The sequence below is a fragment of the Stegostoma tigrinum genome, chromosome 43 (genome assembly GCF_030684315.1).
Source record: "Stegostoma tigrinum isolate sSteTig4 chromosome 43, sSteTig4.hap1, whole genome shotgun sequence".
NCBI classification, from domain to species: domain Eukaryota; kingdom Metazoa; phylum Chordata; class Chondrichthyes; order Orectolobiformes; family Stegostomatidae; genus Stegostoma; species Stegostoma tigrinum.
The window spans coordinates 11,740,773-11,768,766 of NC_081396.1; the positions used below are offsets into that span (position 1 = coordinate 11,740,773).

General features: G+C 42.0%; 1 protein-coding gene across 1 annotated transcript; it reads left to right on the forward strand.

Annotated features, from left to right (window-relative positions):
* Positions 1-1,686: 1,686 nt before the first annotated feature.
* LOC132206796 (probable G-protein coupled receptor 139) lies at positions 1,687-27,737 on the forward strand. The gene is made up of 3 exons (XM_059641841.1): positions 1,687-1,982; positions 27,170-27,456; positions 27,708-27,737. The coding sequence occupies exons 1-3, from the start codon at positions 1,766-1,768 to the stop codon at positions 27,735-27,737; spliced, it is 534 nt and encodes a 177-aa protein (XP_059497824.1). The 5' UTR covers positions 1,687-1,765.
* The last annotated feature ends 257 nt before the right edge of the window (positions 27,738-27,994 follow it).

A 27,994-nucleotide genomic window follows, 5' to 3' on the forward strand; every position in this document is an offset into this window, starting at 1 on the left:
TGGAGAGACAGGTCTCTCCGTGAATCCCTTCTCCACTCCATGCTCGCCACCAGCCCTGCCACCTCCAGTAGTTTTTCCTGTAACTGCAGGAAGTGCCACACCTGTCCCTACATTTCCACCCTAATCCCATCCCAGACCCCAAGAAAACTTTCCACGTCAAAGAAATGTTCACCTGCACATCTTCTAAAGTGTTATACTGTATCCGCTGTTCCTGATGTGGCCTCCTCTGCATCGAGGAAACCAAGCAAAGGCTTGGAGACTGCTTTGTGGAACACCGATGCTCATTTCACGACAAACGACTGCACCTCCCAGTCACGAACCATTTCCACTCCCCCTCCCACTCCTTGGATGACATGTCCATCCTCGCCCCCCCCCGCCAGTGCCACAACGATGCCAGCTGAAGCTTGCAGGAACAGCAGCCCATATTTTGCTCGAGAACCCTGCAGCTCAATGATATCAATGGGGACTTCACGAGCTTCAAAATCTCCCTGCTTCGACAGCATCCCAAAAGCAGCCCAGCTCGTGTCCGCTTCCCTAACTTTATCCCACCTCAACACCCACCCCAACCTCCCATCTACCAGTCTCACCCCAACCTCCTTGACCTGTCCGTCTTCCCTTGACTGACCAATCCCCATTCTAACTCCCCACCTACACTCACTTTTACTGGCTCCATAAACACCTCCTGGACCTGTCCGTCTCCTGTGCACCTATCTACTCCTTTATCCATCTTCCATCTGCCTCTCCCCCTCTTTCTACATAATTCAGAATCCCCTTCCCCTCCCCAATATCTGAAGAAGGGTCCAGACCCGAAATATCAGCTACCCTGCTCCTCTGATGCTGCTTGACCTGCTGTGTTCATCCAGCTCTACACCTTGTTATCTATCCACCAGTTCTCTCTGTTTTTTTTTGTTGCTCCACTAATGTCATGTGCATACTTTGATTGAAGTCCAGTAAACGATCACTTGGCCATATTTTATTAACATAGGTAACATCAACAGCACCAACATCATCAGCCCTCTCCGACCCTGGTATAGCCATCTGAATTCTGCTTGTCAGGTACCATTCTCGATTTACATACTTCTTTTTTTAAATAGTCTGTTGTAAACCTGTAAATCTGTTTGTCAACAGATTTTCCTCTCCAATGACAGACGTTCAAATTGCCATTAATCATTCGCTTGTATTAAAAAGAATGGGAATGGCCAGTTGTTTCGGGATGTATACCTCATTTTATGAATACAGAGGCATATCTATGTTCCGAGAGTCCTCTGGTTTCAGTCTCAGATCTCAGGCAGTTTGAATGGTATACACAATTTCCAACATTGCTTCCGACAATGGCCTTTATTTATCCACACAGAGTGTGTAAATTTTCTACCTTATTTTAAATGTTAAGGGAAAGTTTTCAATCAAACAGCGTTTATTAAACCTGAGATAATGGGAACTGCAGATGCTGGAGAATCCGAGATAGGGTCTAGGCCTAACACGTCAGCTTTTGTGCTCCTGAGATGTTGTTTGGCCTGCTGTGTTCATCCAGCTCCATGCTTTGTTATCTGGGGTTTATTAAACCTGTTTGTTTAGTAACCACAATTAATGCTGGTCTCCATGGATTCTGAATCTGTCACTGGAGGGCTTTTTCTTCTCTTCTAATAAGGAACTTCGTGCAACATGTTATCCCATGGTATGACTGGGACCCTGCACGTATCAGCAGCTCCAGACAGAGGGGAGTAGAGATCAGAATTTGAGAAGTTTAGATTGGAATATTAAAGCAATGGAGCAGAATCTGAAAGCAATACACTGGAATGTTACAACAAGGTGTCAGTATCTGGGAACAATAGGCTGGGCTTTTACACCAACAGATAGGAGTATTTCCGAGGGTCTTTTCTGGCTTTCTCTGAATGGGCTAACATTGGCATCGCGGATAAAATATGTATTCTGGGTTATTCAAGGTGGATACTATCCAATCCTCGCTATTGTTGGTGTTCCTGGTAAGTCAACCGTTTGAAATTAATTGCTGCTCATAATTTTTACATTTTGTGAAGATTTTTCAATTCCAAACAAAAGTGGAATTCCTTGAAAATTACAAAATACAAACTGTAAATTACTAATTACTAATGACTGAGTGTAAACCCCTCTTTCACCAATACCAGATGATGAATCAGGCTGTTCACAACCAATTTTTTACCTTGCACCTCTACGAACATCCAAATCATCGCAAGCATCACCGTCATAATATTGCTGCCTTCACCTCAACGTGGTGCAGCTTCCAAATAAATCATCACGCTTGTGAATGTTAAATCTAGGTTCAAATGTGGGAAACTTATTTTTACTACACTCCTACTTAAAAAAAAACACAATTACACCTAAAGTGGGAACTCTTTCTCCTTTCTGTGGCATTTGCCAGATGGGGAGAGTATTGCATCCTGGTCAGGACATTGTTGAGTAATATTCAAGTCCAGGAGAATAATGCTGGGTCATTAGTCCATATCCCATGAATGGAATTAGTGAAGTTTAAATCGAGACCATGAAACAATCATCATATGCTGTAAATTGGCATCTGTTTTACTCAGGCTTTTCAATGAAGGCAAGAAGCCATGGTCCCCCTGTCAAGTCTCCGTGTGACCCGCAGACCCACACCAATGCATTTTACTCTTTACTGCCCTGTTGAGCAGCCAAGCAATGTACCCAGTTCAAGAAAAATGTCAGGATTGGTGTAAGATGCTGGCACTAACAAGAATGCACACAGCCTATAAAAGCATAACCAAATAAAGATAGACCCCTTCCCGAAACGTCAGCTTTTGTGCTCCTGAGATGCTGCTTGGCCTGCTGTGTTCATCCAGCCTCACATTTTGTTGTCTTGGATTCTCCAGCATCTGCAGTTCCCATTATCTCTAGACCCCTTCCTTTGTCTGTTTCCCAAACCTGATGAGCCACTTCCATTCAGTTATGTGAAAATTCCCTTTTCCAGTTGGATTTCTTTCTCTTTGTGTCCCTGTCCCGAGCGTGATCGTCTTAGGATGTCAACTTTCATGCCAGCTATATTGATGCAGTGGCAAAGAAAATGGTGCAAGGAATGCTTATAGTCCAGTCAAATCAGTGTGTAGAGAGGTAATAAGATTCTAAGCAAAAGGAAAAAACTGGAGATGAGTAACTTGATGGAAAAGGGAGTATTATAATAACATTGAAAAACTTGTTGACAAAGTACTTGTGGTATTGTGAACAGATTCAGTCGCTTTTGCAAGGAAAAACAATCTTTGGCCTGGAGCGAGAAAAAATGACTTTCAGCAAGCTATTCCAATGGATGATAGCAGCAAGAAGAATGAGTGAAAAATCTCAGCGTTTAGATGGTGAGGGAATAAAAGGTGATTGCTTTGAAACCTGACTGTTATGGACAATCTTGCACGAAGTCCAAAACAAACCGAGATAGTGTGATAAGTTCTCTGTTTGTAACCAGGATATAGAATTTACAATCGTTTATGTGCATTCGCTAATTCCCAATGTTGATTGAGAGCCACCCAGGCTCAGAATGATGGCTCTCTCTCTAAATAGTTTGTGGCCCTGCACTGAACTTCATGTTGTTCACAATCCCGACAGTTGCCACAATACTCTCATTCTGAAACAGCAAGCTATTCCCACCAGATTCTGATCTTCATAGAGAACTCGAGTTTGTCATCTCAGATATCAAGTGTCTTCTTGAGCCGTGAAACAAAACATTTGACCTCTCACTCTTAGCGAATGATATTAAAGTTTCACGTGTGCACAAAAGGCAATGGAGCCATGAGTAACAAACAGGAACAATTTACGTGTGTTACCTCTTCTCCATTTGCTCATCATGTTGCAGTGTCAGGAACCTGCTCTTACCCCAGTACAAGTGACTTGAAGGTTTGAAAGGTCTCTTCTTAATCCATGGGACAGGTTGAATGACATATTTGAGATCTCTCATTGCTGTGTAAAAAAAACTCATTGTGACTATCCCTCTTCTTGTCCAATACTTTCGATGGGCTGAATGGCTTTCTCATAATCCTGCAGATTTATTTATAACTGTGCATGTCCGCTGAGCATGATCATCAAAAGATATCACCTCTTCTGTTGGCTTTACTGGTGCAGAGATACAGAAAATGATGCAAGAATCTTTTAATTGAAGGACGCTTGCATTAATCCAAAAGAAAGAACTGGAGAGGAGGAATGTGATGGAAAAGGAAGCATTGTGATCAACACTGAAAGTTTTACTGGGAGAGTATTGTTATGTTCTGTCCATATTTAGTGCACTTTGTAAGGGACGATTTCCTTGGCTCGGAGAGAATACAAAGAGGTTTTACTTGCCTCATCCCTGTACTGACCGTACCATGAGGGGAATGTAAGGAAATTGAATGTTTAATCTGTAGCACTATGAAGAACTAAGAGGCAATTGTTTTGAAACTTTCTGTGGAATACGCACGAATTACTGAATGGGCGAACCCTCTTCTTACCCAAAAGCTTTGATGTGCTGAATCGTTTCCTCATATTCCTGTGAAACCAGATGAGGTGCTGAATGAGCTCCTCGTTTTAACAGTGGATATACGCAGTGTCTGGCAGTACTATTGCTGACGATTTAACAGCACAAGCTTGAATACTTTCCAGGTCTTGCTGCACATGGACATAGACAGCTTCAGGAGGGAGGGGTGACAAATTGTTCTGATCATTGTAATCTGCTTTGAACATCTCCCCTTCTGACCTCATGACGCGGTAACACCATTGATGAGGCAGCTAATGATTGTTGTGCTGAGGAGGCTACCCTAAGGATCTCCTGCAAAGATGCCCCATGATTGACATGATTGACATCCACCAACCACAGACATCTTCCTTTTTTGTTATAAATGAATCCAACCAGCAAAGCGTTTATAACCCATTCCTATTAAGTTCACTTCTGTTTGCGTTCCTTGATGCCATCCTCACTCAAACATTGCCAGCCAATTTAGCCCATGTGTTCCCTTCTTTAGTTATTGTTAACAGGTCATAGCGTGTGTGGGGAATGTTTTCTCAGATGGAGTGCAATGACTTTGAAGAATTCTCTAATCGAGAATGGTAGAGAGGATAGAACATTGAAAGTATTCAAAGAGGAGTATCTACCTGCAAATGAACTGAGATTTATGAATAATTAGCCATCAAGCAGGACTTATTGAATGACAGAGTCTTAGAGCTATTTAATATGGAAACAATCGCTATGCCCCAACTCGTGCAGGCCAACAAGTCTTCTTCAACTGAACCAGTCCCATCTGCCTGCCCTTGGCCATTATTTTCAGAAACACTTTCTATCCATATACCTGTCCAAATGCCACTTAAATGTTGAAACTGTTTCACCTCTATTACTGCCTCTGATTGTTCAATCCAAATACCCACCACACTCTTGATGAAAAAAGTTGCCCCTTCGGTTCATTTTGAAATTTTATTCTCTCACTTCAAACTCATGTAGTCCAGCTGTGGGATCCTCTGCTCTCAGGCAAAGACCTTGACTCTGCACTTTAACGATGCCTCTCATGCTGTTATAAATCTTTAAAGTCGATAAGGTCACTCATCAACCTTTTATGCAAGAGGGAATATGTCCCAGGATATCCACCTGAATGGCAGTAAATTGGGAGAGGGGAGTGTGCTCCGAGACGAGGGTGTCCTTGTGCATCATTCGCTGAAGGTTAGCATGCAAGTGGAGTTGTTGGTAAATAAGCCAAACGGTATGTTGGCCTTCATTGCGAGACGTTCTGAGTACAGAAGCAGGGATGCATTGTTGTCGTTATACGGGGCCTTTGTGAAGGGATATCAATAATACTGTTGCAGTTGTAGTCTCCTTCTGTCAGGAACGGTGCTTTTGCTCTCAAGTGGGTACAGAGAATATTTATAAGGCTGATTCCGGGACTTACCTATGAGGAGAGATTGATTACGTTAGAATAGTCTTTGATGTAGTTCGGACAAATGGTAGGGACCTCACTGACACTGATAAAATTTTAACAGGATGAGACAGTGCAGATACAGGAGGATGTTCCTAATGATAGGTGTGTCCAGAACCAATGGTCACAGCCTGAGGATTCTGGATAGATCACTTAGGACAGAGATGTGGAGACATTTCTTCACCCAAATGGAGGTGATCCTGTGGAATTCACTACCAAAGAAAGTAGTTGATGCCATAAAATTGAACGTATTCAAGAGACAGCTAGATATACCACTTGGTGCGAATGAAATCAAAAGTAATGGTGCAAAAGCAGGATTGGAATATTGAGTTGGATGATCAGGCATGAATGGCGAAGCAGCCTCGAAGATCCTAATTGCATCCACCTGCTTCTGTCTTCTATATGTCTAGTTTTCAATGTTTCTAACCATATAACACAAAGTTTTCAGACTTGGTAACATTATATAAAACAGTTTTGCACCCTTTCCAGTTTAAGAACATCTTTCTGAAGGTAAGGCAACAGAATTGTATGCAGTGCTCCAACTGAAGCCTAACCATTGACTTCAACAGCCGTAAACCAACGTCCGATGCCTGCAGTCAATGCTGTGATGGAGGAAGGGAAGCATGCCTAATGTCTTCTTCACTGCACTGTCTACTTCTGATTCCACTTTCAAAGAACTATGTACTTGCACCCCACGGTCTATTTGTTTGCCAACAATCCATTGGGACCTACTACTAACTGTGTAAATTGTGATGTGGTTTGCTGTACAAAATGCAACAAATCACATTTGTTGGCATGAAAACCCATCTACCATGCCTCAGCCAACTTGCTCAGTTCATCAATATCTCTTTGTCCACTGAGTTAACCTTCTTCATTGTCTAACATACAAGCAATTTTGGTGTCATCTGCAAACTTATCAGCCATGTCATTTGTATTCTCATCCAAATCATTTATATAAGCAAAGATCAACTGCTGATGCACCGCTGAGCCATGTGGCACGCTGCTGTTCACAGGCCTCTTTCAAATTTCTTCCACCACTTTCTGTTTATTACTTTCAAGCCAAGTCTGCATCCACTTGACTAACTCTTCCTAATCCTATTTTATCCAACCTTACTGACTTGCCTGCCACGAGGATCCCCATAGAACGCCTTGCTCATGTCCACCAGCAAACATCTATTGCTTTTTCTTCATCTATTTTCTTGACCAGAGCCTCAAAATCTCTCATGTTTATGAGATATGATTTCCTATGCACAAATGCACGCTAACTCTCCCAAGTCATTCAATGACTTTCCAAGTGAATCAAGATGCCGTCTCTCAGAATTCCTTCCCACAACTTAACCACCAATGTAATCAGGTTCACCGGTCTTTAGTTCGCTAGTTTTTAAAAAATATTACAGCATCTTAAACAATCTCGCCGCCTCTCTTCAATAATGTCACAGCGTTTTTCATCATCTCGTTTTCCGGGATCTCACCCATGGCTGTTGATGTTATAAATATCTCTGCTGGGGCCCGACAATTGCCACTCATTCTTCTTTCAATGGCCCAGGTGACAATTCATTCATTCGGGCACTGAAATAATGGCACAGAGTCTGGTATCCCATCACAACGTCTTTAGTTACTCGAGTTTGGATTAAGTAGTCCGAACTGAGGAGATCAAATCTCCTAGTTCCATTGGTTAGCCAGGTTTTTCCTGATTGGCCCAGTTTAATAACCGACCTCATATTCAACAACACCAACATTGTTCTAATCACTATGTCCATTCCCCCATTAAATCACATATATAGGCGTTAGAGCTTATCCTAAGACATTCTCATCCTGAAATAATGGGAACTGCAGATGCTGGAGAATCCGAGATAACAAAGTGTGGAGCTGGATGAAAACAGCAGGCCAAGCAGCATCTTAGGAGCACAAAAGCTGACGTTTTGGGCCAAGACCCTTCATCAGAAAAGGGGGATGGGGGGAGGGTTCTGGAATAAATAGGGAGATGGGGGAGTTGGATCAAAGATGGATAGAGGAGAAGATAGGTGGAGAGAAGGCAGAACAGTTAAAGGGGCGGGGATGGAGTTGTAGAGGTGAGTATAGGTGGGGAGGTAGGGATGGGAAAGGTCATCCCTGGGAGGACGGACGTGAAAAGGCGGCAGGATGAGGTTGGTCGTTTGGAAATGGAGGTGTGGGAGAACAGGTTGGGGAGGTAGGAACGAGCAGGGCTGATTTTTGGATGCAGTTGTGGGAGGGGAGATTTTGAAGCTTGTGAAATCCAAATTGATATCATTGGGCTGCAGGGTTCCCAAACGGAATATTAGTTGCTGTGGCATCGGGTGGCATCATCGTGGCACTGCAGGAGGCCCATCATAGACATGTCATCTAAGGAATGCGAGGGGGACTTGAAATAGTTCGCAACTGGGAGGTGCAGTTGTTCATGCGAACCATGTGTAGGTGTTCTGCAAAGCAGTTCCCAAGCTCCCGCTTGGTCTCCCTGATGTGGAGGAAGCCCCAAGGGCTACAGCGGATGCAGTATTCAACATTGGCAGATGTGCAAGTGAACATCTGCTTGATATGTAAAGTCTTGTTGGGTCCTGTGAGGTGGGTGAAGGAGGAGGTGTGGGGGCAAGTGTAGCACTTCCTGCGGTTGTCGAGGAAAGTGTTGGGTGTGGTGGGATTGGAGGGGAGTGTGGAGTGGACAAGGGAGTCATGGAGAGTGTGGTCTTTGGTGGTGGGGCCAGATTGCAGATGGCGGAATTGTCAGAGGGTGATGTGTTGTTTCCGGTGGTTGGTGGGGTGGTACGTGAGGACAAGCGGGATTCTGTTTCGGTGAATATTGTTTGGAAGGGTTGTGAGGGATGAATTGTGGGAAATGCGGGAGACATGGTCAAGGGCATTCTCAACCACTGCCGGGGTGGGGGTGGGGGGAGGTGGGTGGATGCAAAAGTTGTGGTCCTTGAAGAACGAGGACATCTGAGATGTACAAGTGTGGAACGTCTCACCCTGGGAGCAGATGTGGCAGTGGCGAAGGAATTGGGAATAGGGGATGGAATTTTGCAGGAAGCTGGGTGGTTGGAGGTGCATTCTAGGTAGCTGTGGGAGTTGGTGGGCTTAAAATGGATATCGGTTTCTAGGTGGTTGCCTGAGGTGGAGACAGAGAGGTCCAGAAAGGTGAGGGATGTGTTTGAGATGGTCCAGGTGAACTTTTTATTTCTCCCCATCCCCCTTTTCTGATGAAGGTTCTCGGCCCAACACGTCTGCTTTTGTGCTCTTGAGATGCTGCTTGGCCTGCTGTGTTCATCCAGTTCCACACTTTGTTATCTCACATTTTCATCCCGAGCCTGGTTCCTCCAATTCGAACGTTGACATGGTATAATGTACCGGGCTATAGACAACCTCTTGCATTTGGACCATCTCAAGAGATTTTCCTCCTCTTCTACAGCCTGTAATGATATCGAGGTTGCATCCATCTCACAATCTTAGATTTGCTCTACACTAGATGGAGCGGAGAACCTCAGGTTTTTGACAGGACTCCTGGATGTTTTGAAGGGCCAAAAATATCCTGCTCCTGTCTCGTCGGTAAGATAACAGCGTTTAGGTGATTCACATGTTTTATCTGTACGCTTTCACCTGCCTGATCTTTTTAAGTGATGAGGTTTGACCTCGCATCAATCTCACCTTGTATCTACGCAGGGCAATTTCCATGGTTCTGGCTCAAAACTTCATCCCTGAATTAAATTGCCTCCCTTGCTTAGAGGAGGCAATTGGCCGGTATTGGCATCCCTGCTGCTGTTTATCACCCTGCCACACCCCACCATCCAGTGGTGGAGGCTGATGATATCTCAAATGACAATCTTGTATATCGAGATAAACTTTTATGTGTACTCATTGCAGCGTACGTCTGGGACTCCTCTTCCTCTCACTATTGCAGGCATGTGTGGCTCCTGTCCAACATTGCGAAGGTTAGCCCCTCCCTCCCCTTGCGCCAACTTTGCATACAAGTCCTTGTGTGATGGATTGACTATTTATCCAGCTGTGAGAAGTGGTTTGCCATTTTCTAAAAATCCCCACAGAGGTGAATTGAGCTGTTAGGCTTCATAATGGGTAAGAATGGCACTGTCACATTCTAAAAACTGTGAAAGTTTGATAATTTCTCATCTCTAGCCTCCTGATTTTCACCTCAACTTTTGCCTTCAAGATAAATGGCACCGGTGGGCCTTGAAAAATCTCTGAATTTTTGCTGATAAACATGTAAAGTGATTTCGCCCCTCTTCTCGCCGCAAACCCATCCTGAAAACTTCCTGGGTATTTCACTAGGACTTCACTGAGGCAGGTAGTTTCCAAACAAAAAATGTTGAGCTGCTTCAGCCAAATCTTTCATCACCAATTCCACCCCAATGGGTTTGGACCGAGACTTTGATCCTATCAGTGATAAAGACAGCAACTTATTTTCATACAAGGCCAGAACCGAAGTTGTACCCTTGTTCAATAACTGTTCCCCGTGTATGTTGTCAGTCTAGCTGAGGTCTTGTACAAACTTAAGGGTTGGAGCCCTGAGAGTAGCTCGATAAAGACCAATTCTGAAAACACGGATATAGCTGCACCAGTATTGACTTTCACAGGATCTGAGTGGCCATTTAACAAAATATTAATGTTAATTGGTTCTGATTTGGATGTCACTAAATAATTTAGCTGTTCCAATAATAGGTAGGGGGAGGAAGGTCTGCACTGACCTTGGTACCAGCCTACGAGTTTATGCTGGCCGTCTCCATTCTCTATTCACTCCTCTCGGGTTTCCAGCCTGCTCCGCTCTGTGCCTCCAGCTCGCTCTACCTCAGGAGAAAAGACCAAAAAAGGGGAAAAGCAGAATAAAGGAAATAAACAAAGGAGTATCTGCACCTGGAATGTCCTCCTTTGCTGCCATCTTGACCAGAAATTATCTGTTGTTCAGTTGGCAGTTAGTCATGACTTGTGTCAATGTTTTAGTCTCTCCTTGGGGAGTGAATCTATATTTTACTTGCTCACATGTGAGAATTTGCTCAGATTTCATTTGTTCGCTGTGAAGTGTGTTTCTATGACAAGTTTTATGTTTATATATAACGCCAAACCTGAAAATAATTGTAAGTTATGTGTAAGACGGTATAGAATACCAATTCGATGTGGAAGGTTTGGTGTAGTGTTCAGAAAAAAATGGCCGATGAGGATTAATACAGTGAATTATAGAAATCTTCTAGTGAGGAAGCAGTCCAATTGCCCTATCGAATCGACACAAATGCTCAAAATAGCATCACACACAGACTTACACCCCTAACTGTAAGCCTGCTTTTTCCATGGCCAACCCACCGTACATACACATCCCTAGACACTATGGGCAGTTTATCACAGCCAATCCACGGATCATGACATTTTTAGACTCTAGGAGGAAACCAGAGCATACAGAAGAAACCCATGCAGACAGAGGACAGTACCTGCAAATTCCACATAGACAGTCGTCTGAGGGACAAATTAAACCCGGATCATTGCCACGACGAGGCAGTAGTATGAACCAGTGAGCCACCGTGCCACCTCTTAAGGCAAATTCACCCATTGTAAGCATTCGATCCACATCTCCTAAGCGACTGTAGCCTAAATACAGCGCCTTAGCTGGTTCTGCCACAGAAGCAATGAACATTGAAAGACAAATTAAAAAAGGCTGCACCATTATAAAGGTAGTGCAGGAACAGAGGGCTGGTATACATGAGCACAGATTGTTGAAGACGTCAGGGCAAGTTAGGGGAGCAGTAAATGGATCAGATTAATTTCATTATTTGAGGTTTTGAAGGAATAAGTGCAGGCGGGAGAATCTGGGTGGTGGTGGAAACAATACTTCATGAAGCCAAGATAACAAGGCGTAGAGCTGGATGAACACAGCAGGACAAGCAGCATCAGAGGAGCAGGAAAGCTGATGTTTTGGGCCTAGACCCTTCTTCAGAAAAATTATGACCCCAACCTCTGCCCTCTGAGATCCTGTGATTCCATTTTTACCAGCTTGACTCAAAAAAAGAGTTTGTTTCAGGGCCACAGCAACTGAGCTGAGCCAAGTGAAAACAGATTTGATACTGAGTTCAAAGAGAATTTCCCTTCACTAAACATTGCTTCTTACTCGTTCAGTGGATCTTGTATGTTTCAGAATCTCCACACAAGTCAACCCTGTCCTCTCTGGCTTATTCTAAGGTCCTCTCGGAATTGCGGATTGAGTGAAGGAAACAGATGTCATTTACTCCACCAGTTGGCTTGGCGTTTTCTCTTCCAGGACAAGCTCTTGTTATTTGAGTGAGAGAAGAGGAGGTGGAAAGTGAGAGTGGGAGAAACAGAAATATATTTCAATACTGCTGGTGTATGTGATGGGAAAATGCTGAGGTGTCAAGACAGTGTCAGCAGACAGTGCTTAATTCATTCAGTGCTGAGAGTGTACAGGTATTGTGAATCTGAGAAAGAGAAAGAGACTGAGTGACGGAAGGTGATGAATGCAACAGTGACAGTGATGGGGAACGAGCCTTGTTTAGAAGTAAGTGCTGGAACAGGTATACAGTCAGTGTGGAGGAAAAAGGACAAGTCGACAACACTTACCCTGGCAGAAACGGCACGGTTATTGACGTTGTTCTAGATTTTGGGACATTTCTTCAGGCAGCTGTGACCGCAGTGTCCTAGGTGGTGATTTCAGAGCATTCTCTGTGAGTCTGGTAGCATGGCCTTCTCTGGAAAGACAATGCTCCTTCTCTGCACTCGCCCATCCACCAGGACCTTCAAATATGGTGCAATTGGCTCTTAACCGACATGCTAAGGGCAAACATTTCAGGGGAGCCCCTAACTGAGGAAGCTTAACCGTGCGCCCATTAGTCTTTTAGAGATGGCATTAAAGCCGGGGTCATGGAATATTCATGGCATTTGGGCGATGGTGAGCACCTCCAACCATATGGAGATTCGAGCTGGAACGGAATAAGAAGGGCCCGTCATTGCATGGGATGATGTAGAAAGTTAATAAGAATAGTTTGATGAAATAACAACAGAAAATTATCTTAGGTGAATGCACATGATCCCATGTGTCAAACTCAATGGAATTTGTAGTTAGAAATTAAATAAATAATTGTTACATTCAGGCCAAAGTGTCGAAAACTCTGCAGTCTCCATTCCCACTTGCAAATGTACTGAAACAATGTGGATCCGAAACTCTCCAATATCTGAATTCACTCCTTGTGCAGGTACCAGTCTTGAAATATGGCCCATATTATGAAATGTTATTAAATATCTTCATTTCAGTATTCTGAAACATTTGAACATGTCTTTCCATAATATTGTCTCTCAAGCTCTCCTCTCTATCTGTAACCCAAACCCCTTCCATTTCCCCATGGAGAGGTGATGACAGAGTGATATTATCGCTGCCCGTTAATCCAGAGACCCAGGTAATGTAGTATCAGAGAATCTGGGAACTGCAGATGCTGGAGAATTCCAAGATAATAAAATGTGAGGCTGGATGAACACAGCAGGTCAAGCAGCATCTCAGGTGCACAAAAGCTGACGTTTCGGGCCTAGACCCTTCATCAGAGATGAAGGGTCTAGGCCTGAAACGTCAGCTTTTGTGCTCCTGAGATGCTGCTTGACCTGCTGTGTTCATCCAGCCTCACATTTTATTACCATGACCCAGGTAATGTTCTGGGTTTATACATCAATGCAGTGGTGTGATATACACAGCTCCCCACGCTGACAGATATTTGACCTGGGTTTATAGATCGATGCATTGGTTTGGGCTGCTCCTCTCCCCCTGCCGGGCAGATGTAGTTCAGCTTGATAGGTCAAGGCACTGACATGATCTGTCCAGGTATGCATACTGAACAGAATTAGTCTAGGTTAATAGATCAATTCACTGGTGTGGCATGCACAAGTCTACAAGGTGGACAGATATTTAATCCTAGTTTATAAATCACTGCACCAACGTAGCGTGCACATTTCTCCTAGCTTGACAGATCTCTAGTCTGTGTTTCGAGATTAATGTGTTATATTGGCTACTCTGTGTTCCACTCTGGGCACAGCATCTGTTGTATTGGTCTGTGCAATGTCCTGATCTGCACAGTGCTTGATGCTGACCAGGCATCCTATCTGGGTTTGTGGTGACTGGTTTGATTTATTGAAGTGTACTCATATTGTGAGATGTCCAATCATTTCTGGAGGCCTGGCAATTCCTTGTGTTTTATCTCCTCATTCTTAATATTCAACCCTCCAATTGCTGACCACTTCAACAAATACAATTCTTATATCTATTACTTTTTAACTTCAATCTGTTGTCCTTAGGTTATTGTATAATTTTATTGAGAATAGCTGTCCTGTATCTTTCACTGCCCTTGAGAGTTGGTCACCTTGGATCATCAGGCTCCATGTTAAAAACCTCAGAAACAATTTCAACAAAACGTAGCTTGTGGTTTCTTTAACTTCTTAATGTTCTGCACAATGCTTCATGTTGGACGGGGGTTGTAGCAGATTTGTGAGGCTTGATGTACAATCTTTGAAACTTGTTCTGTGCCTGTCCACTGAACCCTTGTGTTAGTCGCTCCATGCTGACTACGTGTTCAGTGATATGAAGAATTCCCTCAATTATTATTATTTCAGGCAATGTTTCCTAGTTGTAGTTAAGTGCTATTTGAATTCATTCTGCCATTGGACAGTTAGTGGAAATGCTGGGGGTCGTTTCAGTAGAAGAGAAAACGCCAAGCCAACAGTAAAACAATTAACTGAACTACTAACAAACCAAACAATTCCCGTCTAAGTACCAATAATAACCAAACAAAACAAAATTCTAATGGCATGCTGTTCCAATAAATGTAAGTTCCTCTTCTCTCAACAAAATACAGCCAGGTTATGTCTTTTGGGATTTTCTTTGCTTTGTTCATTGATCGTCTATCAGGAATAGGGTGGCACAGTGGTTTAGCACTGCTGCCTTCCAGTGCCAGGGACCGTGGTTTGATTCCACCCTCGAGCAACAGTCTGTATGGAGTTTGCACATTCTCCCCAGGCCTCCGTGCATTTCCTCAGGGTGTTCAGGTTTTCTTCCGCAGTCCAAAGATGTGCAGGCGAGCTGGATTGTTCATGATAAAATGCCTGCAGTGTTCAAGGATATATGGGTTATAGAGGGGATGGGTTTGGATGAGTGCTCTGAGAGCCAGTGTAGACGTGTTAACCGAAGGGCCTTTTTCCACACTGTAGGGATTCAATGATGAATAACCGAAGTGAATTTTTCTGTCCATAATATTAGCTAAAAATGCCCAGCATACCGTTATTAATTAGATGCTGCTTTCTCTAAGAGCTGTGCGTGCTGATATCTTATCAGATGGCAGTTGGTTCTGTCCCGATTTTCAAAATGCCCATATCTTTTATACCTTTGATGACTTATCTAATTTTTACAAGAGGATTATGCCTATGTTGTCAAAACCATCAGATTTAAATTAAGTTGGTTTTTAGTATCTAACGGTTTGCTTTCAATTAACTGGTAAAATTTGATATGGTTGTCTTTATAAAATTGTTGCTTTGCCTGTTAACAGTACAACCTTTTGATACAAATGTTATAATCCAGATTCTCGGTGCACCTGCAACCCTAGAAACTGCTCACAGAACATTTTATTTTATCTGCGAGCCAAGAAAAAGCATATCATCTTTCAAAGAGACCATGCATGGTCTTCCGTTCTATCCTTTTACAAACATCAACAGTTTTAAAATATTTGTTTCTGACGTTCTGCCTTCTGAGCCATAAGTAGTCTATTAACTTCACAGCCCTCTCCCCCAAAGTTTGGAGAAAAAGAAAAAAAAAATTATGAAAAGATTTCTGTTTAAACCTCAACGCCACTATATTACTTGACCCACAGTTCACTAACCTAGAGTTATACATTTTATATTAATTCCATATACATTTAACATTGAACACCATTTGAACTTATATGCACATTTTCTTTTCAATCTGTGATGAAACATCTGCAACAACATTTTCATCACCCACAGCAAAATGTAAATTAAATGTTTGTAACGTAAGACTCCAACAAAATAATCTGATATCCTCACCCTTAGATCTTCACAAAAAGCACCATTTAATTGTAATCGGTCTACACAATCATCTCTGAGATACTATTTGCAACGTAAACATTAAAATGTTGTAAGGTCAGTATCAAACTCAATAACTCCCTCTCAATGGTTGAATATCTTTTCTTGTGAGTACTGGGTTTCCCTGAAAAATAACCAACTGGCCTTTCAATTACACCAATGGGACTTTAAAGTGTTTCGAGATGTTTGGTGGGGCTAAAACTGGTGCGGGCTTTAACACAGATTTTAAATTCACAACTGTCTCCTGGCATTGTTCTGTCTTCCAAAATTTCATATCTTTTTAATAAGTACGTCAGTGGTGCCACTAGGTAACTACAATTTGGTACAATTTCAGTGTAGAATCCACCGTAGTACTTCCTTCTTCATAGGTGGACTTAGAAATTCCTCAATGGCCTTAGACTTCACATTTTTCAGTATCATCAATCCGTGTCTGGTGTTGTGACCAAAGAACATCACTTCTGCGTTCATGAATTCTGTTTTTGACAAATTTATGACCAACTTTGTCTTCCGTACTCTCTCAAAGATCTTTGCCAAATGCTTCATATGAGGTTTGCGCAAATGCTAAAAGATCACGACTTCATCTATGTAGACAGTACATTTGTCAATCCCGCCACAACTCCTTTCAAAAGTCTTTGAAAATTGATTGTTGCATTTTTCATTCCAAAGGGCATTTCGTTAAATTCTTATAGCCCATTTGGAGTGACAGAAGTAGAAACTTCTTTTTACCTCTCTCTGATGAAGGTACTTATCAATAACCATGCAGCAAGTACAGATTTGCAATGTCAGTGGCTTGTCCTACCTTTTCCACACAGTCGTTTGGCCTTGGGATTGGGTATGAATCTCATGTTTTCACAGAGTGAGCTTTCTGATAATCTACACAGAACTGCTGAGTCACATCAGGCTTGGGAACGAACATGATCAGCATATCTTCTTGGAGTTTCACGTCCAATTTCTTCTGAGCCTATGCTGCTTTGAGAGGATTAAGGGGTGTTTTTGTTAGCAAAACAGCATCCCTTATGCCAATCTCATGTACAATAGTAATAGTCCTCCCTCTTCTATTTCTACATAGGTTCCCAAGGCGTTGCAACAAGTCTTTCATTACAGTTCTCTGTTCCTGGGACAGATATCTCACTACCATATTCCATTCTTTCAGGGCTCATTTTAATTAAGTTTATTTGGAGGCTCGTCAAAATCCAAATCATCTGGATTTGATTACTCATACTGAGAGATCAGAGTGTGACTAATACCCCTTTCTCCAATTCTCTTTCTCTGTCAAGGGAATGTTTCAGCACATTCAAATGACATATTCGATTTGTTTTCATTTGGACATCATTACCAGATCATCCAGTTTATTTAACATCCTCTCAATTTCATTTAAACCACTAAAAATGCTTTGAAGGCATCTCCTTTCACTGGAATCAGCACCTACACTTTATCCACAGGAACGTATGAATTTTAGATTTCTCACCTGCTTCTGGCTTCGTTCTGCGCTCTACCACCTTTAAATGTTGTCTAGCTAATTCATCTACTCCGGTTAATCTTCCTTTCACCTCAGATACAAAATCCAACAGTGAGATGTCTGACATCAAATCTATCAACTTTTCCTTAATTCGTTTCAAATTCCTCTTACTATGTGGCCAGATATTAATTCAACTGTGATAAGCTGAGTAGATTCCTTTGGAGCATCCCAAATATCAAAAAATATATACATTTATTTGAGACACCTTTATCCCAAACATTTGGTTAATTCTGTCTAGAGGTCTACAGTATGGTCCTTGAGGCCTGATGCCACCTTTCCAATGCACCCTGACTTTCAGGACGGCACACACTGGATTTAAAGTACAGGATTCAGAAGCTACCCATGACCTTCTTAAATAATTTGGCAGCAAAACTGGACCATTGGGATGACGGAATCTCTCTTAGTGCAGATCGGGTAAAGAAAGACAGCAACCCCTCCCACCTTATCAGCCTGACATTCGTAATGGAATTGGCTCTCGGAAATCTTGCAGACACGTCCATTATGGTTTGCAAATAATGGTTCCACTTTTAATACTGGGGAGGGGCCTACACAATCAATCATAATTCGCATGAAAGCTTCTTGAAATGTTGGAATTGGAACAAAAGGTAATAGTTTTAACACAGCCTGTGGGCTTTCCTATCATCTGAGATATATGATAGGTATGGCAAAATTCAACTACACCTTTAAGGAATGCAGGCCAATAGAAATGGTTCTACACCTTTGACTGAGCTTTCCTCATTCCTAGACGACCTCTTACAGGTAACTTGTGTGCTATCAGCATTAATTCTTGTCTGCATGCTGCTGACAATACAACCTGGTGAAAATTCGCCCATTTCCCATCTGCACCGATCTGCCACGGTTTCCACTTCTGCTTTATGATTTTATCCTGACTGTCATAACATTCTGGAATATATTCTGATCCCTTTTCCAAATAGGCTTTCTGATTTAATTTTATTTATCATTTCATCTTTTGTTGTTGTTGTTGTTGTTGCTGTTGCTGTTGAAAGCCCATTCATCTGTCATACCATAAACACTTGTTTTGATTTGTTCTTTGTCATTTCATCAAACAGAGTGTCAGCTAAGCGGATCACAACTCCTTCACCTTTCCTCCTTGTTCTCCCTTCTTTTGTGTTAATTTATGACTGTGGAATCTTGTCACCACAGAGCCCAGAAGAATCTTAGGTGTTTTCTTTTTCACTCTTTATTTTTCCAGTTTCCTTTCAGCTTCTCCACTACAATAGGCATTACTCCCAACTTTGTTCCGGCTGTAGTGCTTCCAAGAACGAACAGAATTCCTGGAATAGGCACTCTCCAAATCACTCCTGCTAACACGTCCACAGTCTTGATCGGACTTTATAACCTTACCTTACACAGCGGAACATTAACTTTCTCTCCATTTATTTCACATATTATCACTCTTTCTGGTAACATTTCAAAAGGATGCAAATGTTTTCATCTTTTACTAATAGAGGCTGAACAACTCCCATCTCTTTCAATATTTTAACTTATTTACCTACGCCTCCTGTTCTACCAGAGGAAACTTTGCCCACACATTTGATGAGTTTGAAGAGATTGTGTACTTTCTTACTTTTCAGCTCTTGACTAGGCTGTACACTCTCCGGCAGTTCTTCGACTTCTCTTGCCATTTCCTTCACTATCCTCAACAAATACCCCTGGCTTGGCCTCTTCCATCATGTCATTTTCCCCAGTGCCTCTCATAAACCAACGGCGTTGTGATTTCTGTATCTCATCTAATCAAAGTGAAAACAAATGAGATCTTTCACCTCTTTTCCACCACCTTGGGCTTCTTTTCACACACCGTGGTTCACTGTGGTAAATTGTTCCCCGGGTCTACTTTTTTTGCTCTCCATTGAAGGATCTCTCTCTTTCCCAATTTCTAATCCATTCAGAATGAGATTGCGCCAGAAATTAGATTTCAATGTATGCACTAATACCCATTCATCCAAGATCTTTGCAGCCCTTTTCACTGTTTTAACTTCTGTTCTTCTACATGAGTTCACATTAATTATGGAAGTGAGCTTTTAAAGTCAGGCAGCAGAATAAAATGCAATGGTGGCATTTATTTTGAGAGTATTAGAATATAAAGGCAGTGATGTTCTTCTAAGGATTTGTTATGCTCTGGTCAGACCCATTTCGAGTACTGAAAGCATTTTTGGCATTCATACCTGAGGAGTGAGATACTCGCCCTAGAGTCAGTCCAGAGGATGATCCCCAAAATGAAAGTCTTAGCAAATGAGGAGCATTTGGGGACTCTGGGTCTATATTCGATGAATTTTAGAAGCTTGATGAAGGATCTGATTGAAACATTCAGAATACTGAACGGCCTGGACAGGGTGGACGGTTAGAAGTTGTTCACATGAACAGTGCCTGAGTTCAAAGTCTTAGAGTAAAGGCAAGACTGTCCAGACCATACTGAATTCCTAAAATGGGATCAATGGTGTGACCTGTCCTTTCCTGTACCACAAAACAGATACATGTGTTGAATTTCCACCTCCTTCTCCATAAAGAGTTCTCAAAGAGTTTGTGCCTTTCTTTAATTGTTGTGTTATTATTCTATTGCAATGATCTCCAGTCACTTTGCGGCCTCTTACTGTTCCTGTGTTGCACAAATGAGAATCAGAATGGATTTATCCTGCTGTTGTCTAAAAAGATGCTGGTGCTGCATTGCCTTCTCTGAGTCCCGTATTGTCGGATTTTGGGCCTGATAGGCCTCCTCCTCGATCTGTATATCAGGCTGAGGTGCTGAAGTACCTCGTACTGTTATGATGTAACATAGTCAAAGGCCTGAATATCCTTCTGTTGTTGCTGTGCAACAGGCTCAGGAAGTGGAATGGATTCCTCCATTTACTCTGTAATTGGCTTGTGCTACTGATTTGTTCCGGTGTTTTATGCAAAAATAAAGCCATCTTTCATTCCTGTAAACTCCAATGGGTATTGGATAAACCTTGCATCCTTCCCTCATCAATTAACAACTTAATTGCAGGAATTAATTGAGGGAGATATATCTGAGTTGCTTCTAGTGCAACAATATATTTGTCAATGAGGAGATTAAATCTGTACAGATGCGATCTCAGCAAGATCTTGTGCGGTGACAACAACACTTTTCCAGCAAGCTGTAGGATTACCATATAGATTAGAGCAGTGTAAGCTGTCTGGAGTGACGTGTAGCATTGTTGAAATATCATTTACATTTTTAACTCCAAAAGCATAATGGGAGATCTGGTGAAAATGTTACATTGACATAGAACGTCGAACAAAAATAACTGGACAGCACAGACAACATCCTTTCAGCTCATGCTGCTGTGCTGAGCACGATGCCAAATCAAATAATCCCTTCTGTCTGTGCTAGGCCCATATCACTTCATTCCTTTGCTTATCTCTGTGCTAAATTAAAAGTCTACAAATGGCCCTATCATATCTGCCTCCACCCCTTCCTCTGGCAGCACGTACCACACACCTACCACTCTGTTTAAAACAAAAAATCTCCCCCTCACATCTTTGCACTGTTTCCTTTCGAACAACCTTAAATGCCTGCCACTTATGTCAGGTGTTTCAGCTCTTGGGTAAAAAATGTTATGACTGTCAACACGATTGATGATCTCAAAGTCTTATCGATTTCTATCAACTCTGCTTTCAGCCTAAGCTGCCCCAGAGAAAACAAACCGAGTTCTCTAGCCTGTCATTATATTTAGTATCATCTAACCCATGCAGAATCCTGGTAAAACTCTTCTACACCGTGTCCAAAAACTCCACATCCTTCCTGTGATGTGGTGATCAGAAGTTGATGCAGTACTCTCATAGCAGCTAGAACAAATCCTTATGAAGCTGCAACATGACATCCTGACTCTTGTACTCAATTCCCCGAACAAGAAAGGCACCAGCCATATGCCTTCTTTCCGACCATATCGAATTGCGTGGCCACTTTCAAGGACATATAGACTTGACCCTGCAGATCCCTTTGCTCATTTATGATGTTCAGGGTCCTGCCGTTAATTATTTACTTCTCCTTAACTTCTCTCCCAGAGTGCAACTCCTCACACTTACATGAAATAAAATCCATCTGACATTTCTACGCCCATTTCTTCAACTGTTCTATACAAAGCTGTATCCATTGACAACCTTTTGTACTATCCACAACTCTCCCAATCTTTGTATTATATGGAATTTACTGATTCCAAGCAGCCAAATCATCATCGATCACATGCACCTAAATCATTTGAATTAGCCTACCATCATGGGCTTTGTCGAACACCTTACTAAAATCATTGCAGACAATATCCACTGCTCTACCCTCATTGATCTCCTTTTTCACATCTTCCAAAAATTCAATCATTATGGTAAGACATGACCTCCAAGAACAAGTTTTCTCAAATATCCTGAGTGATTGTATCTTCTCCCTCGCTATGCTGTTATTTTGAGTGCATGGCTAGAATGCCTTGATATTCTCTTTAACCTTTTTTGCTAAGGTCATTTCATGGTGCCTTGTTATCCTAATTCCCTGCTTGAGTTCTTCCCTGATTTCTTTATATTCCTAACAGGCCATATCCGATTTTGGTTTCCTAAGCCAGACAAATGATTCTTTCTCCTGTCTGACTGAATTCTTAACCTCCCTTCTTATCCAATTTTCCTTGTTTAGATATTGTTGTCCTTCCTCCTTGCTGGAAGATGCCGCTCTTGAACGTTTGTCAGCATATCTTTAAATAACTCCCACATACAAATTTTGGATTTGCCTGATAACAACTCTTCCCAATAAACAATTCCGAAGTGTTGCCCCACACTGATATAATGTGTCCTCCCCAATTTAGTTCATTACAACAGAGTCCTGTCTTCCAGTTTATCTTGGCTGCCATAAAACAGAAGGCGAAGTGATCCCTGTTTCCAAAATGCTCTCCGACTGAAAGGACAGTCATGTCGTCAGGCCTATTAGCCAGCTTTAGGTCCAGTAGGGCCCTTGTCTAGATATACAATCCACAAAGTCTTTCAAGAAACCGTCTTGATTGAAACTAACAAATTCTGCTCCATCAAATCTTGCTGTAAGTGAGCTCTGGTCAATATTAGCGAAGTTAAGGTCATCCACTGCAACAATCATCATTTGATGGCATCTTTCCATAATCTGCCGACACATTTGAGGCTCATTGTCTCGATGACTCCTTTCGGGGACTATAGTAAAATCTGATCAGAGTAATAGCAGAGTTACGTTTAGAAAAAATGAGTCAAATGTAGCAATGTAGTCTCAACTCTCGATCATATTAGACGGAATCAAGTTGAACCTAATCTGCATTATGCAAATGATTGCTAATGTTATGAAATGTAGATTTCATGAACATATATGAGACGGTTTAGTTCAACATCATGTTCAACACCGAGCTAGAATTCAGGCTAATTTGGAATTGCTGGTGTGTGAGCTGAAGAGCTAATTGAAACCCTTACTGGAAAGGAGCTTTTGGGAATATCGATCTTAATATTTTGAATTTTACATGACTTCTGAATAAATTGGCCTCATTGAATTTGAAAATTACATTGTAAGGTTTAATGGCAGATAGACAATTGTTGTTAGTTATAGATGCATTGTTAGGTTTATAGCATGCATATATATTTCAAGGCATAGGCAACAAAAGTAAAGGTAACTCAACGATGAATAACAAAATAATTTCAAAAATTGCATTGTATCAGCATCAGGGAAACAGTTCGAGAAAACAGGGAAATGGAAAATTGATTGCCGTTCAGAGAGGTGAAGCTTGGTCTGGGGCAGTCAGCATGACTTTATCAGAGGAAAGCCATGACAAAGTGGAATTGTTCTGCATAGTTTGTCAGCAAAACCTTTGACAAAGCCTCAAATGGAAAACTAATAAGGAATGTAAAATCTCATGGTATGAAGCAACTTGGCAACTTTCATCTAAATTGGTCTCAGTGGCAGGAGACAGAAGGTGATGGTAGAAGAAGGTTTGTGTGTTTGGAGACCAGAGTCTGATGTGCATTATTGTCCCTCCCCTTACAATTTGTGGTATTCAGACATTACGTTGACCTCGGTTTGGAGGGGTGTGCGGCTCTTTTAAGTCAGGTTGTGTTCAACAGAATGAATGGCTGCGTGGTTGGCAGTGTGGTGGACTTTCTCATGTTACAGGAAGATGTAGATGAAATGGTCAGATGGACATGTTAATGGCAGATAGAATTTAAACCTGATAAATGTGAGGTGATGCAGTTCGAAGGAAGGAACCAGAGAGGGAAATCTCAGTGAATGACAGCTGAACAAATTGCACAATGCTGGTATCTCGCCATGTAGCTACCCTTCACACATATATACAAAACATGTTTACTTTGAAAAACTGGCACATAGCCAATCCCAAGTCTAAGACATCTCTGAATTGGCTGTTTATATTTGTCAGACCACACTTCCTGATTGGTTAACAGCTCCGACCAAGGATCTGATAGTCCAGGGATTCCCCTGGAACTGATACCAATCACTATATTGCTGCAATCTAACTCTGGGGATGTAGGCCTGTTCTTTCTCTTGTGAAGTCTCCTGGGATATTTTTGAACCAGGCCTGATATCTCTGATACAGTCTCAGGAATAGGCAGCCTGTATCAGACCACAACTCGTCTCTTGCATCTGGAGTATCTGAGAATTCTTTCCTGACTTCCTGGCGGTAATGGGACAAGGTCTGCATCCATCTTGGAGTTGGACGTTTTCGTGAATTTAAACAGACAGATAGTCCTCACGATTTCTGACAGTTTTTCTGGTTATTCTGATGGGCGAGATATGTTTTGCTTTCCTTATTTCAGAAGAAGGGTCTATCCCTGAAACAACAGCTTTCCTGCTTCTCTGATGCTGCTTGGCCTGTTGTGTTCATCCAGCTCTGCACCCTGTTATCTATATTTTTTTTTTAATATCTAGTTTGCTTTGCAGCAGTTTTGAGATTTTTCTTCTTTTTTCAGGATCACCTCACGTATCCGACATTCAGATATGACAGGACCTGAGCTCACATGGACCTCCTCTTGTACACATGCCAGGCTATTCCTGCAGTTATAGCACCAAATTCGTCACCTGAAGTAAACTGTCTTTTTTGTCTAGAGGTGACATGCTGCAGGCATTGGTGCTACCACCACTGATTCACCTCAACCTGTGTCTGGCAATATCAGGTATAATGTGATGCGGAATTATATTCCTGACTGCAGCTGCCTGAAATTGCAGAAGAGCTTCTCCTGCAATCGAACAGAAAATGGGATGGTTTGGTTTTGGGTGAAGATGCAGGACATTTGTTGAAGCCCGCCTTCAATGTTTGGACTGTTCTTTCCGCCAAATAATTGGTCAATGGATGGTATGGAGTTGTTTGAGTATGCCAAATGCCATTCAATATTTGGAAATATTAAAATTCACTGTTGATAAACGATGTTTCATTGTCTGCGTCCAATAATTCTGGAAATAGCGGAGGCATTGTTTGTGATCTTCCAAAAGTCACTGGAGTCATGGAAAGTCCCAGATGATTAGAAAATCGCTGTTGTAACCTCCTTGCTTAAGGAAGGATCAAGACAAAAGATGGAAAATTATCGGCCATTTTGCCTCACCTCGGTTGTTGGTAAAACCCGAGAATCCATTGTTAAGAATGATATTTCTTAATTCTCGGAAGTGCAGGGTCAGATTAGAACAAGTCAGCATGGATTTCGCAAGGGGAGGTCATGCCTGACAAACCTGTTAGGATTCTTTGAAGCGGTAACAAGTAGTTTAGGCCAGGGAAACCCAATGGATGTTATCTATCTAGACTTCCAAAAGGCCTTTGATAAGGTGCCTCATGGGAGGCTGCTGAGTAAGGTTAGGACACATGGCTTTCGAGATGAGCTCTTGGCGTGGATTGAGGATTGGCTGTCTGACAGAAGGCAGAGAGTTGGGATAAAAGGCTCTTTTTTGGAATGGCATTTGGTGACATCCCGCAGGATTCAGTGTTGGGACCGCAGTTGTTCACATTATATATTAATGATCTGGATGAAGGGACTGAGGGCATTCTGGCAAAGTTTGCCGATGATGCGAAGATAGGTGGACAGGCAGGTCGTACTGAGGAAGTGGGCAGGCTGGAGAATGGTTTAGACAGTCAAGGAGAGTGGTCCAGGAAATAGCTGATGAAATTCAATGTGAGCAAATGTGAGGCCTTTCACTTTGGAAAAAAGAATGCAGGCATGGACTAATTATAGTGTCGATAAAATTTTAAAATGTTGGCAGAGATAGAATAATGTTTCAATTGTTGCAGAGGACATGTGGCTGCTGCCTCAACAGAGACAGCTGAGGGCCACCACACCTCGGGCGATTGACAAGGTGGAGAATACTTATCCTTGGCGGTAAACTTTGTCACTGTGGGAATTGAACCTGCATTGTTAACCTTCCTCTGCATCACAAACCAACCCTTCCATTGATCTAGTGGGAGAATATGAAACTGGTTTCGGGAGAAATAGGTAAAGATGAAGGACAAACAAGTAAGTTTGATAGCAATGAAGAAGGTGCAATGCAGGTAAAATTCAAAATAATGGCTGAGGACACAAAAGGCTAGAATTTGCATTTCATATTGGAAAAGTTTTCAGAGCCTGCCTTTGGCTGAACAAAATAAAGTGAGGCAAGCGAAAGAACCAGGTATACTAATTTTGATTGGATATTGATAACGTTAAAATAAGTATGTATTTTTCGAAGTTCTGTGCAGAGTACGCTTATGATGGCATTAAAATATGAATCTGACGTGACTGATCGTAGGGAGAGTCCGTTGTGGTCGAAAATAGTTCACAAACACATACTTGAGGAAAACCGAGTTAAAACGTGTCTGAGATTCGCCTGGTCATGGATAGGAAGCCAAGGGGTTGAATAACTGAAAGCTCGTGTAACATGGAGGTCAGGGCACAGTCATACCCGCCATGATCTGTTTGAATAGCAGAGGAGGTTGAAAGGTCTGAATGTCACATAATGAACTTTAATCGTAAGTGATTAAATAAAAACACTCTGCTCCTTCCGATTTAAAATTACTCATTGTGGGAACTGAAATTTTGCTGAATTTGGGAATTGTTGGGAACAATGTCTTGAACATTCTCGAAGTGACATCCTTTGTGAACGGTAGTAGGTCAGTTAATTGAACAAAATATAAGATCTGGAGAGGAGAGATCCAATTTCAGGTACGTGGCATTCTTTTGAAGTTCACTCAAGCAGTTAAAGTGATGAATATGCTTTTCATGCGTTTACATTTCCTCACCTCAGAGTGTCGACCACAACTTAAACTAAAAGACAGAAATTTCCATACTCTGTTGTCTTCAATGAATTGCGAGAAAATCTTTCAGGATGACAATGTTTACATTGACTCCACATTAGGAACTGTGTTGAAATGAGCTCTGCCTGCTCGTGAGTGACCGAGTGCATGGGACTTTTCTAGATATCATCTGCACTTATGAATGCATGACTGTGCATTTGGGAGGGAGTGTTTCTGATGATTTGCATGACATTTCTGGAACTAGCTTCTATTATGTCAATAAATCTTTCAAAATAGTGACTCATTTGATTCTCTCATGAGGTCCTCATTCAAACTGATCACATTGTCACCTGCTTCACAATTTGTTTTTGTTTGCCTTCTTACAGTTAACGTCGTAACGATCTTTGTCCTGATAAATAAAGATTGTGGATTGTCCGCATGCATCAGTCGTTACCTGGCAGCCATGGCAGTGGCCGATCTACTGGTTGTTATCCTCGATGTGATATTGAGACACATTCCGATTGTTTATCAGGAACAATTTTATTTCCGGAAGTCCATCCCCATATGTAATATCCATGCTGCTCTGCTTTATACAGCTACTGACTGCTCTGTCTGGTTCACCGTCACTTTCACATTTGATCGATTCGTGGCAATTTGTTCCCAGAAGCTGAAAGTGAAATATTGCAGTGAGAAAACAGCGACTTTGGTTGTAGGAGCAGTGACTGTGCTGAGCGGTGTAAAGAACGTTTTTTGGTATTTTATGCTCGCGGGTCGATATATGCTGCGGAACAATCCTTGGTTTTGTTCTGTAAAAATATACACTTTAAACTCTCCTGTCTGGGTCACAATCGAGTTCCTCCATCATATTCTGAACCCAGCTCTTCCATTTCTCCTGATTCTGCTGCTTAATGTTTTTACCATCAGATATATTTTAGTGAGCAGCAGAGCCCGTAAAAGACTCCGGTCTCACACTAATGGGAACATTCATTGTGATGCTGAAATGCAAAACCGACAAAAATCAATCATTCTACTTTTTGTGATCTCGGCCAATTTTATCCTCTTATGGTCAACGTTAATGGTATATTCTATATGGATCCGGATGTGGTATTTTGGGTACAGATCTATGTACCTAGAACCGTTTGTGGCAGAGTTGGGTTTCATGCTGCAGCTCCTCAGTTGCTGCACAAATACCTCGATTTATGCCGTTACCC